Raw genomic sequence first — 14,533 nt, 5'->3', positions numbered from 1 at the left:
TTGGGGCTCTTCTTTCACTCATACTTTCTGAGAGGTAGTCTTGGTTCCTCAGCCAGACTATGCCTGTTTCAGTAAAGAGGGGATTGAGTGCTTGACTCCCTGTAACATCTGGGAGAACTGCTCTAAAAATGATTGAAAAGAAAAATCCCTAATGCCAGAATGTGGAAATGACAGAAACGGGGTGGTTTCATGAAATTTGCATTCTAGTCCCGAGACTTCCACTAACGAGCTGTGTGACTTCTGGCAAGTTGTTTAACAACAGCAGTGACGGCTACAGCAGACATTCATAAGGAATTTGGACTGGGGCCTGGCATGTAGAAAGCCCTCTGTGCGGTCACCTGCTATTACCATCATGATTGTTACAGGGGGTTCATTACTCCCTGTACTAAGCATTCCATGTATATTATCTCTTTTAATCCTTAAAATTGTAGAGTGAGTCTTGTGATTCCTACTGTACAGGGGTGAAATGAGGCTTAGAGGCCAACAGGATTCAAATCCCAGGCCCATGCCCTCATTCTCTGTTGCTACGTTTGATTTCCTTGGGCCTCAGTTTACTCATCTGTGAACTTGAGAGTTGGTCCGTTGGTCTTTAAAATCTTTGAGCTCTAGGGGTGCCTGGGTAGCGCAGTCATTAAGCGTCTGCCTTCCGCTCAGGGCGTGATCCCGGCGTTCCAGGATCGAGCCCTGCATCAGGCTCCTCCGCTGGGAGCCTGCTTCTTCCTCTCCCACTCCCCCTGCTTGTGTTCCCTCTCTCGCTGGCTGTCTCTCTGTCAAATAAATAAATAAATCTTTAAAAAAAAAAAAATCTTTGAGCTCTAAAATTTCTCTGTTTATTTGTCCCATTGGCCTCATCCTTTCCCTTCTCCTCTTCCCTTGTCCCCTCCCCCACCCACACTCATCTGTGAATTTTGCTGGATTCATCATCACGGGGCCGGCAGGATGTTTTCCCCATTGGGCTGTGACGCTGCATGTGTCAGCCCATGTGTTGTGTTGTGGCTTTTTTGTTGTTGTTGGACCTGGCTTACATGCTGCTGTTGTGGGGAGAGGAGGAGTCGCACTCTTCTATTTTGCTGTCTTGTCTTGGCCTGCAGCCGCGAGCACACTGAGTGACACTAATGTTTGATGGGGCTTGAGAACGGCTTTAAGGCACAAGTCCGCCAGAGTCAGCTTTAGGATCTCTGGGCTCTGCGTGGTTCTCTGGTGAGATCTGGTTTTGGAGCGCTGTGCTCTCCAGGCTGTTTGCACATGTCTGGTCCCGTGGTTGGTAAGAATCTTTGGAGAGGGACTTGGAAGAGAGATTTCCAAGCTTTCCATTCTGTGCACAGCTGGGGTAGCCTGGCAGATTTCCACATGGGGAGTTTCACAGATCGTTTCATTATGGTTCTGTTGTACTTGATGTTTGTAAAGTACTTTAGTTGGGTGATTTTGCATGTATTCTGGTACTTTTTTGTGTGTGTGGCCGTGATCCAAAGATCAGAATGTTTTGGCACCAGAAGACCCAGGTCTCGGGGTGGTATCGATCATTTCCTGGCTTCGTACATCTACCACACCCGCTTATTATGGCCTCTCATTGATCATTCTGTGTATAAGATCTTATCACGGAGGAAAAAAGAGTCCATTTGTCCCTGTTCTGGGATGTGTGAATTCTTCCAGTTAGAAGTCTGGAAGAAACATCTTAGGGCACCAAACAAGGGCCTGTAAACAGTAAATGTCGGATAAATCACTCCTCTCACCCCAAATGTCTTCATCTGTAAAGGAATTATAGTTCTATCTGCCTTACTCAACTAAAATGGCTGTCGAATTAAATGAAGTATGGTACGAAAATATGTTTTTGGGGCGCCTGGGTGGCTCAGTCACTTAAGCATCTGGCTCTTGGTTTCAGCTGCAGTCATGATCTCACAGTTGTGGGATCAAGCCCCGTGTTGGGCTGTGCTCAGTGTGGAGTCTGCTTCAGATTCTTTCTCCTTCTCACTCTGTTTCTCAAATAAATAAATAAAATCTTTCAAATATATATAAAAAATATGTTTTTGAAAATTATAAACGTATGCAAGCAGTTATTTTTAGATGGTATTGTATAGCAAAACTATTTTAGGTACCAAAAAAGACAAAAACTATTACATATTTCTGTTCTGTTTAACCCCAGCATAGATTATTTATAGCAGGTAATAATCTGTACTAAAATTTCCTCAGCATTTTTTTTTGTTATGTACTGGTCAGAAGGCTGTGAGTTAAATTTTTCTAGACTAAAATGAATATTGTAAGTATTCCATTAGTAAGAACTGATATTGTTCAGGGCAAATAGTAGCTCTTTTGTGGAAACACATTAATTTTGCATTAATTCAGATTTTATTAATTTATCATAAGAGCAAGAGCTAGGTTCAAATTGTAAATGGACATTAATAGTGCAAACAGAATTGTGAGTCTATTAAGTATCTTTCTATATACATAGAACATAATTGCAGTGTGAGTAAAGGCTAGACTTTTATGTACTAATTCAAATTGGCCTAGATTGAAAATGTTTCTTTAACTCACATTTTTTACTAAAGCAAATATTCCCTTCCCATTTACTCCAAATGAACAAGATGACTCCATTTCTATTTCTCTTGATTGGTAAACCATGCTTGGAGGTACCATCTGGAGATGTCTGGGTTTCTGCCAAAGATTTAAATCAGGCTTGCAAAGAGCTACCTGCCTAAGGCAAGAAAGTGCTACGATTTAGTAGGAAAGAACATGCTTTTATTTTACCATCTAGTAAAAAAAAAAGTGAAAATACTTTGAAAAGTTTTAATTTTTGTTTTACAACAGTGGCATTGTATTATAAATAAAAGTATTTTCAAAATATAATGATTGGAGAAATTTGGGAATCTGATTGCTAAAATTTGCATGATTATTTACAAGTCTGGTCTGAAGGACTATACAGAGATCTTGATGCTAAAGGCAGATACTTCTGTACAGAAGTGGGGACAAGACAGGGCAGAGAGAAGTAACACAAGTTGGAAACCACCCAAACCCCCTCGTGGGCAGCGTTGAAAACTCTGGACCTGTGTGGATTGGATATAATGTGATAGTTGTCCTTTTTAATTATTATTATTATTTTTTAAACAGATTTCCACTTGGCCGATTAGACAAAGGCAAGAGGGGCCAGTCTGTCTACGTTCTGAGTGCCGCCCTCACAAGACCTTCATAACAGAGCTGGGGCCGAAGTCCACCGTGCTACCATACCCCCACCCCAGACATTGCTCTGGGGTTTGCCTGAGGCCATCGGTGTGAAGATGACCAGTGCCTTCCTAGCATGACGACCTTGGACCATGTGATCGCCACCCACCAGTCAGAGTGGGTCTCCTTCAATGAGGAGCCACTCTTTCCTGTCCCTTCCGAGGGTAAGGAGAACTCTCATTTCTTAAGTAAAAATATTTAGCAAAGAACTACACTGTTTATAATGACTTCTCCTTGATCATTCTTTGGGTGGGATCTTAATATGTGAAAAAGAGCCAGTTTGTCACTTTCTTAAGGAGCAGTTTCTTCCACTTAGAAGCCTGGAGGAATCATTTTTAGGAACCTTCGAGTCCCAAATGAAAGGACCTGGAAATCCCAAAAGTATTGGGTGCTTTCTTCCAAGGAGCGTAAACTTCGTATTTACACATTACTTTATACTCGGCCTTTCAGGGTGTTACTCCCAACAGCAGCTTGGATCTCCTCAGTTTTTAAAGCATCATTGTGAAGAGTGACAGGCGCTAGAGACAGATTGCTTGGGCTCGGACCCTGGCTCTGTCACACACAGCTAAGGGATGTGTCCTTGGGTAGATGGTCTCTTTAATCTCTCTGTTCAGTCATTTATCAGTGCAGGAGGGGTAATCACAGTACCTTCCTCGGGGGGGCTGTGAGGATTAAATGAATTAATATATGCAAAGTGCTTAGAACAGTGCCTGGCATGTGGAAAGAGCTCAGTTAATTGTCATCCACCATCGCGATGGCTAAATTGACTTCTGGGGACCTGGTCCTCAGGGATGAAGGTCACGATAGGGGATGGGAGATATTTGCAGAGCCTCGCTGGCTGGTTCTGTCTTACTGCAGCTACCGCTGCGAACTGCTATCAGCTCAGCTTCGTTGACAGCACGTGGAAAGTGTGAGCGGACAGGTGAGCCATCCAGTATGGTGGCCGTGGGGCTGCTGAGTCCTTGAAATGTGGCTAGTCGGAATTGAAACATGTTTTAAGTATAAAATACCCACACTGAATTTCAGAGACCTAGTGAAAGTAAGATATTTCATTAATAACTTTTATATTAATTACATTAGAATAATTTTCAACATACGGAGTTGAAATTTATATTAGTAAAAGTAGTTCACCTCTTTTTACTTCCTTTAAATGTGGCTACTAAAATTACATATGTGGTTCAGCTCTTATTTCTGTTGGGCAGCACCAGTCTAAAGGGTTTGGGTACATGCAGGTAGACTAGTTTGTGTGGCTCGTGATGGGAGAAGAAAGTTTTATATTAGTACTTTGATTTTTACAATGTTTTCATATAGTACAATTATACTGCTTTTGGCATGCAGTTGAGAAACTTGAGCACGTGTCTAGATTTGTGTAACCACCACCACAATTAGGATATAGTTCTTTTAAAAAAATTTTTTTTTTTTGAAGGCTGTTAGAAGGCCATAGAGTGCTAGAAAGGTAGGGGCCTCATTCAGCTGATCGCTGGTACAGAGTTTGCACCTGGCGGTCTGCAGATGCATGTGGTTTGGACTGCACAGAGTTGGAAGTGTGAATTTGAATGTGTTTAGTCCAGACAGAAGCCCTCCTGTTCAGCCAAAGTCTCCGTCAGTCCCTTGCATTTAGCTTTTCTCCTTCCCCTCAGTTATATTTCTGTTTGGCCTCTATAAGCATTGTTGTTTGTGACCCTCAAGGCCTGGAGTAGATGCTAGGATAAGAATAGTGAATAAGATTTCCATTCTCAGCCTGCCTGGATCCTGGCTGTGGGCATGCTGAGGTTATCCTTCGTACGCGTTATTAGGAAAACACTCTCTTAGCATGGAGACAGGTGGGTATGGCTGTTTCTTCACCCGAACCCACCGGGATGGTGAGTCTTGTGATCACCCTTTACCTATCCTTGGGATTTTCCTCCATGAGGGTTTTGAAGGGTGGCCTTCCTCACGTGATTGATGGTGGTATCTGGTATGTGTTTCAGGGGGTACCGAAGAGCACCTCCCAGCACTGTCATCTTACTCAGACCAGTCTGAGAGCTCCTCTGGGGAGAACCACGTGGCAGATGGAGGCTCTCAGGAGCTTTCCCACTCGGAGCAGGATGACTCCTCCGAAAAGCTGGGCCTTATCTCTGAAGCCACCTCCCCTCCTGGGAGCCCCGAGCAGCCCTCACCGGACCTGGCCTCGGCCATCAGCAACTGGGTTCAATTTGAAGACGACACCCCCTGGGCCAGCACATCACCACCTCAGAAGGAAACAGGTGAGACAGGTGGGAGGCTGAGAAGGGTTTGGGCTTAGGTCTGTGCTCATCAGGGATGCTTTGCCATGAGAGGTGTACCAGGGCTGCCAGGAATCTACCAGAGCCCTCTGGCACCGGCCATGCAGGAGCGCTGGCAGAGATCTCATCTGGCTCATTTCCACAACTGGGCTTTGTTATCAAAGCCTATGGAAGGATTTATGTGCTCTGGGCCATTTCTAGCCTTCTGTTCTTGTCCCTGGCTGTTGACCTGTCTTTGGAAGTATGCATATTTATTTATCTATTAGGTATTGGAATTATGTTTCCTCAGCACCTAAATTATAAGCTCCTTACAAGCAGAAATGAATGCCTCTCAGAGCATGGACCACCATCAATTTCTAGTAGAGTCACAAGTTAAACATGGATATACCTGTGTCCCAGACCTGTTAGATCTAAATCCTCAGGGGTGGGGACTATCGCTGATGATAATTCTCTTACTTAGTGGCATTTCAGTAGCCAGAAGCTGCTCGGGGGAGCTTAGCGAAGCCAGAGGAGTTGGTAGTGCCCACCCTGGTGACCTGGCTGCTTATTTTATCGTGCACCAACGCGTGCCCACGCTGACTGGATAACCTTTGTGACTGTCTGAGTTCTCCATGTGCTGTGTAACAAATTACCACAAACTTAGCGGTTTAAACAACATAACTATTTTCTTACAATTTCTGTAGTTCAGAAGTCCGAGTGTTGGGTGTGGTGTCACTGGGCTCATTCAGACTGCTGGCAAGACTGCATTCCTCCCAGGAGGCTCTAGGGAAGCATCTGTTTCCTGGCCCTTTCCAGCTTTTCGATGCTGCCCACATTCCGTGGCATGTGGCCCCTTCTTCTGCCTCCAAAGCCAGCAGTGCTGCTCTCTCTGTGCCTTTCTTCTGTAATCCCATCTCCCTCTGATTTCTGCCGCTTCTTCCACTTTTAAGGACCCTGTGGTTAACGTTTAGCGCTCCAAGATAATTCAGAATAATCACCCCATCCCAGGGTCCTTAACTTCATCACGTCTCCAAAGCCCCTTTTGCCATGTACAGTAACATAGTCCCAGGTTCTGGGGATTAGGACATGGACATCTTTCGGGAGACATTATTTTGTCTACCACAGAGACCTACTAGAGAAAAGTAAGGTTGATAGTTTTTTTTTGTTGTTGGTGGGTTAAATGTTTTGCTAGTTTTAATTTTTATTTTATTTTTTATTTTTTTACTTTTTAAAGATTTTATTTATTTATTTGAGAGAGAGACAGCCAGCGAGAGAGGGAACACAAGCAGGGGGAGTCGGAGAGAAAGAAGCAGGCTCCTAGCAGAGAAGCCTGATGTGGGGCTCAATCCCAGAACGCTGGGATCATGCCCTGAGCCGAAGGCAGACACTTAACAACTGCGCCACCCAGGTGCCCCTAGTTTTAATTTTTAAAAACAATTCTTTTGGTTTTCAAACATGTTTTCAGCACCAATAAAACAATTGTTAAGAAAATATAAAGCATAATTCTATATAATAACCATTTCCATTTTTACATAATAATTTACATATTATGTATATTTTTTCATATTTTTTAAAAGATTTTATTTATTTATTTGAGAGAGAGGGGGAGACACAGCATGTGCGCGTGGGTACAAGCAGTGGGGAGGGGCAGAAGGAGAGGGACAAACAGACTCTCCACTGGCAGGGAGCCCGAAGACAGGGGACTCATTCCCAGGACCCTGAGATCTTGACCTGAGCAAAAGTCAAATACGTAACTGACTGAGCCACCCACGCACCTCTCTACTTGTTCATATTTAAACATCAGATTTGTTAGTGAATCGTTGGTGAGAGAGCCGTGACAGTCAGAGCAGCATGGATGAAATGACAGGTCCAGACAGGCGTCCTGGTGTGGCTGGAGGAGGGAGGAAGTAAGCTTTACTGAACACCCAACTCTGGCAGGACAGTGGGCTGATGAAGCATTTATCCATGTGCAGAAGAGTTACCCAACACTGGGGAGTGAATCAGTACAGAAGTTTCTTATTTTTAGGGGCACCTGGGTGGCTCAGTCAGTTGGGCGACTGCCTTTGGCTCAGGTCATGATCTTGGGGTCCTGGGATTGAGCCCTGCCTTGGGCTCCCTGCTCGGCGGGGAGTCTGCTTCTCCCTGTCCCCACCCCATCCCTGCTTGTGCTCTCTCTCTGTCTTAAATGAATAAATAAAATCTTAAAAAAAAGTTTCTTATTTTTCGTAAGATGTGTTTACCAAATACTGTCTCAGGCACCACGCTTTGACTTCATCCTCTCATGTACCTCTTACAGCAATCATATGAGGAGAGCATGAATATTATATTTATATTGGACATGAGGAGACCGAAACAGATAGTGGTTTAGGAATTTGCCCGAGGTTGTATGCTGGAAAGTGACAAGGGAGAGCTTCCAAGATAGGCAGGCTGGCCCCCAGATGTTGGAACAGTCGATGGTCTGTTCGTGTCCGCCTTCCTGCTGTTCCTGCTGTGGTTTCCTCTGCTCCCTGATTCCCAGGAGGCAGGGGAGGCGCGGGATGGGTACAGTGGTGTTCCTCTACTCACTTGCCCCAAACTGGCCATGCTTTCAGTTCATTAAATGCCATATATTTATGGCATTCAGATTTGTTCGCATCTCGTTCATACCTTACCTTTATCTTCAAAGATTTCCTGATAACTCAGAGCTGTGTTTACGGTGGTTGCATAGATGGCCAGTTTGCTTCAGTTCCTCAGCACTTAGTTTTGCAAATACCTCGGGTTAGTCATACTTTTGCTGCCTCCATCTGACCAAGGATCTTAGCTTGTCATTAGTGGTGCTTTTGACATATCATTAAAACCTTTTAATGCGGCAGTTCTTGAAGTCTGTAGATCCCTGGGATTGCCCAAAAGTCTCTCAAGGGGTCTGTGGGGTCAAAATCATTTTCATAAGAATTCTAAGATTGCCCTTTTCACTGCATTAGAATTTGCATCGATGGTACAAAAGAAATGGTGAGTAAAACTTCTGGCTACCATGGACAGATACTAAAAAAAAAGTCCGTTTCACATAATACCCTTGATGTAGTAGTAAAAATCATTAATTTGATTAAATCTTGATTCCCGAGTACATCTTCTTAATGTTCTCTGTGACAAAGCACTTTTGTGCCATACTTAAGTATAATGGTTGTCTTGAAGGAAAATGGGTGTTATTTACTTTTTTGAGAGAGAGAGAGAGAGCAGGGGAGGGAGAGGGACAAGCAGACTCTGTGCTGTGTGTGGAACTGGATGCGGCTGGATCTCAGGACCCTGAAATGATGACCTGAGCCAAAGTCAAGGGTTGGACACCTAACTGATTGAGGCACCCTGGTGCCCCTAAATTTTTTTTAATGAAAAAGAATTCATTTAAAAAATCAAAATTATTTTAAAATTATTTTTTAAAAATGAAAACAATGCAAAAAAAAAAAAAAAAAACAACCCTCCATGATGAGCAAAATATCAGTATTTTAAAAACAAGATTCAGCCAATACTTGCATGATTGCCACACTGGCCTTACCGTAATCCTGGCCCTAGTTCCAATAAAAGTTTATTTACAAAAATAGGTGGTTAGTCTTTGGGCCATAATTTGCTCATTGATATTTTTAAAATACTGCATTTAAGGGGCGCCTGGCTGGCTCGGTCAGTGGAGCATGTGACTCCTGATCTTGGGGTCGTGAGTTCAAGCCCCACGTAGAGCCTAGAGCTTACTAAAAAAAAAAAAAAAAAAAAAAGTGTATAGTAAAATCCCGTATTTAAAATGTTGTTTGATTCCTGAGATTTTTGGTTCCCCAAATTTTGTACCCAAAGGAGGTGTGCCTCACTTGCCTTACCCTAGTCCCTGATCTGCATTATAATAAGGTTATGGAATGTATTGATATTACTAGAGAACAAATCCAGAAATGACAATTTTCAAATGTGTTGAGAGCATTATCGTGGCTTGAAAACTACTCAAACAATAATTCTCTATGTTTCCATATATGGGTTTAACTCATCCTTCTAGAGGCGGAGCTGTCTGACTCAGGAGGAGCCTGTAGGCTGGTTTTCCAGCAGACTTGAGGCTTGCCGTGTGGGCAAAAAGCAGGAATAAACCATGCGTAGGGCCAGCTCCACCTCAGGTAGTGTTCCAGGGACCCAAGAACCATGCTTGGAGCATCAGAGTGGTGAAGGAAATGGTAGCAAATCCAAGGCTCCAATTCCATCTCTCCTGTCAATACCCAGCCTGACCCATCAATTTCCCTATTACCCCCGTCTGCCCCACCCATGTAGGCTGGTTCCCTCATGGGTTTCCTCGCACAGATTGAGTTTGACAAGAGTGGTTGATAGAGCTAAGGCCGTGTGATAAGGAGAAAGGAGGCTTCGACCCTGTTAACACAGGTAATGCAGACATCCCCCAAGATAGACAGTTCCGTTCTGATGGCTGTTGGGCAGCTCAGATTTTAATTTAAATCCAAAAGGTTGGGGCCCTGGGCATTGTCAGTAATATCATATATGTAACTGCATTACACCAAATAATGTGGGCATTTACACCAAAATAACACAGATGTGTGCAGCAAGTATCCTCACAGAGATAGAGACAGTCTGAGGTTTCTTACAGTCATTGCTGCCTGCTTTATTCTTTTGGTAATAACTGAGTTTTCCTGGTATGATAGGCAAAATAAGAGCCCCCAAAGATATCAAGTCCCACTCTCTGGAACCTGTAAATGTTATCTTATTTGAAGATAGGGTCTTTGCAGATATGATTAAGTTAAGGATTTTTACTTATTTTATTTTATTGTTTTTTAAAGATTTTATTTATTTAGTTGTCAGAGTGAGAGAGAGGGCATAAGCAGAGGGAGCTGCAGGCAGAGGGAGAAGCAGGCTCCCCGCTGAGCAAGGAGGCCGATGTGGGACTCCATCCCAGGACCCTGGGATCATGACCTGAGCCGAAGGCAGACGCTTACCCAACTGAGCCACCCAGGTGCCCCAAGTTAAGGATTTTTAGATCGATATTCCTGGATTATCTGGGGTGGGGGGCCCTAAGTGCAACCACCTATATTCTTTTTTTTTTCTTTTTTTTATTATGTTAGTCACCATACAGTACATCCCTGGTTTCTGATGTAAAGTTCGATGATTCATTAGTTGCGTATAACACCCAGTGCACCATGCAATACGTGCCCTCCTTACTACCCATCACCAGCCTATCCCATTCCCCCACCCCCCTCCCCTCTGAAGCCCTCAGTTTGTTTCTCAGAGTCCATAGTCTCTCATGCTTCATTCCCCCTTCTGATTACCCCCCTTTCTTTATCCCTTTCTTCCCCTACTGATCTTCCTAGTTCTTATGTTCCATAGATGAGAGAAATCATATGATAATTGTCTTTCTCTGGTTGACTTATTTCACTTAGCGTTATCTCCTCCAGTGCTGTCCATGTTGCAGCAAATGTTGAGAACTCGTTCTTTCTGATAGCTGAGTAATATTCCATTGTATATATGGACCACAACTTCTTAATCCAGTCATGTGTTGAAGGGCATCTCGGTTCCTTCCACGATTTAGCTATTGTGGACAATGCTGCTATGAACATTGGGGTGCATATGGCCCTTCTCTTCACTACGTCTGTATCTTTGGGGTAAATACCCAGTAGTGCAATGGCTGGGTCATAGGGTAGCTCAATTTTTAACTTTTTAAGGGACCTCCACACTGTTTTCCAGAGTGGCTGTACCAACTTGCATTCCCACCAACAATGTAGGAGGGATCCCCTTTCTCCACATCCTCTCCAGCAATTGTTGTTTCTTGCCTTGTCAATTTTTGCCATTCTAACTGGCGTAAGGTGGTATCTTAGTGTGGTTTCGATTTGAATTTCCCTGATGGCTAATGATTTTGAACATTTTTTCATGAACCACCTATATTCTTATAAACGGGGGGCAGAGGGAGATTTTGCCCACACAAAGAAGGCAATGTGAAGACGGAACAGAAAGGGATTTGAAGATGCTGGCCCTGAAGATTGGAGTGATGAGTCCACAGCCGAGCAACGCTGGCAGCCCGCAGAAGCCTGGAGAGGCAGGAAATCTGTTCTCCCCCAGAGCCTCTGGAGGGACTACTGCCAGACAGACATCGTGATTTCGGCCTAGTGATTCTGACTTCAGACTTCTGGCTTCCAGAACTGGGAGGGAACAAAGTTCTGTTGTTTTAAGCCACGAAGTTTGTGTTAATTTGTTACAGCGGCCCCAGTAAACTAATGTACCAAATCTCCAAAATCCTAAAATGGAACCATTTGCATAAGACTGAAAATGAGTCAGTCTGGGCTAGGGGAGCATCTGTAATAGTGCAGACCATTTATTAAGCAGCTGTGTAAGCCAGTATGTTTTATTTCCAAAGTTTATAGCCTTTTATAGTTTATTCATTGAGTCACGGAATATTTATTCAGTACCTCCTCTCTGTAATTGTCTTAGGTGCACGTATTCAAACACAAAACTGGGTAACGTAGTGCTTGGAATTTAACAGAAGTCCGTTGAGCTTCTTCCTGGGTCCTCTCTAGTAGGAATCCATAGCCACCCTGTGCTCCCATGGTTCCCCCGTCTGCCTCCCAGTTGACCATCTTTCAGTTACTGCATGTCTTAAAAATATATATATATATTTTCCATTTCATGGTAGCTGAGAACTTGAAGGTACTTTGAGGAAGCAAAGGAAGAAGTGGGTGTCGGGAGAATTGCTTGCCTAAATGGTTCATTTTATAACCAGGCCCATCGATTGTCTCTTCCTGGGAAGGATCAAAGTCTGCATTTAAAGCATCCACCCTTTTTATTATCATTTCATTGTGGGTTTTCCCCAGAGCTCCTGTTCAGTTTTGCCTTAGATCAGTGGTGCCCACTTGGAGAAAACGATGTGTTGGCTGGATGGCCAACTTCCACAAAATGAGTGGCTATCTGGTTCTTTTTAGTCTGACAATATAGAAATGATTTGTCCATCAATTTCTCATCCACTCTAAAAAAATGCTTCTCTTAGTTTATTAATTTCCAGCAAGCAGACCCTGGGCCTGTTTTTGGCTATAGCTTCACCCTGTGTATATTAAGTAAACTTTTTTTTAGTATGGACAGCCCATGAATGAAACAGAATTGGGGCAAGAGAGATACTTGATGTGCTGTATTTAAGTGTGCAGAAATTGGGAATCTGTTGGTGAACTGTGGAAGGTATCGGTGTGTCTCAATGCATATAGTTGGTGAAGTTTAGCCAGAAATAAGGAAAATCTGTGGAAACTCTTTATGGCTTCAGCTATCTTTTCCAGCCACATCAGTATCACCAGAGCAAACCAGTTCTCATCCGTATAATGTAGCTACAGTTCCTTTGTTTCTTCCCATTTTATCCCCATGTCTTGTGTGTTGCTGTTACGTGCCTAGCACTTTCTGGTCAGATATCTCTGTGTCAGGAGAAAGGGGAAAATGTGCATTTTGGACTTGGGAGAAGGAAAGTTTCCTCTACCTTTCAAAGTTCTTCTGGCTGGTCTAAGACTTAAATTGACATGAGACAGATTCATAGGAGAAAATAAAATATAATTTTGTACTGTGGGAACCCCACATACACAAGAGGTTCCTAGGCAGGTAAAATGAGGTATATATGCCATCCTGAGCTAAGGAATGGGGGAGGGGACTGAGGCTTCAAAGGGGAGGAGGCCGATTCACAGGACAGTAAGAAGAAGAACAGATGTTTGAGAATTAGATGCTTGCTCTGCCATGTGGATTGGTCACTCAGATAAAATTTATCTCTGGTAATAATCCTTATTCTGGGAAAGATACTCCATTTAGATTCTTCTAGGTAGTAAAAGGAGGGGCAAAAGTTTCTCTCCAGCCCACAGGGTCTCAGCTGCCTTCAGCTCAAAATAATCCACATGCCAAAGTGGGACATTGTGAGGAGACCTGCTTTGAACCCCTCAGCCCCGTCCCATGCAGCCTCTTTGTGAAAAATTTTTAATGAGATGATCATGGTCTTGACCTAAAAGAAAGAGGGAGGATAAGAAAGGAGGATAAATGGAATGGAATAAAGCTATTCCTAGTCTGGATTTTGGGAAGCAAACAGTGGAGTCTTACTCAGCCAGCTGGTCTGTACCCTCACATCCAGGCTGGCAAGAAGTTGTGAAAGATAGCACACGCGTGCACACATGGGGTCGTGAGGTGGAGGAATGTTACGTGGGTTACTCCTTTTCCCTCAGTTCCCATTTCTGCACTGTTCAGAGTTTTTCTGGCAGAAGAAGAGCAAAAAACAAACAAACAAACAAACAAACAAACAAACAAACAAACAAACAAAAGGATTTATCTTTTAAGCTGTGCCACCTACGAATAAAACCAAGGGAGTGTTGGATTTCAGCCTGGAATGGGATTGTACTATTTGCCCAAATTAAAATGCAAGGAGGCTGAAGGCACAGTGGAGTAAGGGACAAAGAGACTGTCATTAGTGGTAAATCTCTTATTTTTGTGGCATATAATTGTCGGAAGCTGCGCTGGGGAACTTATGTAAGCCAGAGAGTTGTTCCTCCCCACCTTGGTGACCTGGCTACTGATTTTATCTTGCACTGAAGCATACCAGGGTTGCCTGGATAACGAGGAGCCACAGCTGGTGGGGACGACACCTCCAGAAATGCTTTAAGTCCATCAGGGGACAACTTTGTTTTGGATTTCAACTAGTGCAGGGTTTGAAATGAAGAACTACCATCATGGTTGGTCTGGGAAAAAGGAGACACATCATCTCTCTCAGAAAAAAAAGAATAAGATGAGTCAATGGAGGGACAAAGCCTTTTTGCAACCACATCTATCAGAAAGATTGCTGTCATCAGTTCTTTGTCCTGAGGATGTTAGGAATAGGGGACATATAAATCATGCCCCCTTTGTCAGTATGGGTCCCTCCATTAAAACCTCTGTCTGAAATTCGATGGACGCCACGTGTGGGATTCATATCTCTCTGACTTAACAAGAGCACTTTGGCTCAGGCCATGTCGATAAATATTCTCTTTAAAATAAAGGTTTTTATTAAAACCTTAACTGCCCACTACTTAAAACTTAAAGTAGCCACAAGAATACTGTTCACATTTTAGTCT

The 14,533-nt window shown here is 43.4% G+C and overlaps 1 protein-coding gene across 5 annotated transcripts in view; it reads left to right on the top strand.

Annotated features, from left to right (window-relative positions):
- STON2 (stonin 2) overlaps positions 1 to 14,533 on the top strand; it is a 146,324-nt gene that overhangs the window by 29,508 nt on the left and 102,283 nt on the right. For all 5 annotated transcript variants that reach the window (XM_045807709.2, XM_045807704.2, XM_045807708.2 and 2 more), the window contains 2 exons: positions 3,106 to 3,380; positions 5,187 to 5,462. In XM_045807709.2, the coding sequence (XP_045663665.2) occupies positions 3,293 to 3,380; positions 5,187 to 5,462 (364 nt within the window). In that variant the 5' untranslated portion in view covers positions 3,106 to 3,292. The remainder of the gene's footprint in view (positions 1 to 3,105; positions 3,381 to 5,186; positions 5,463 to 14,533) is intronic.

This window comes from Ursus americanus, chromosome 26 (assembly GCF_024610735.1).
Source record: "Ursus americanus isolate L20-20 chromosome 26, mUrsAme1.1.p, whole genome shotgun sequence".
Classification (NCBI taxonomy): domain Eukaryota; kingdom Metazoa; phylum Chordata; class Mammalia; order Carnivora; family Ursidae; genus Ursus; species Ursus americanus.
The sequence above is the reverse complement of the archived record's forward strand: the minus strand, read 5'-3'. Positions and strand labels throughout refer to the sequence as shown.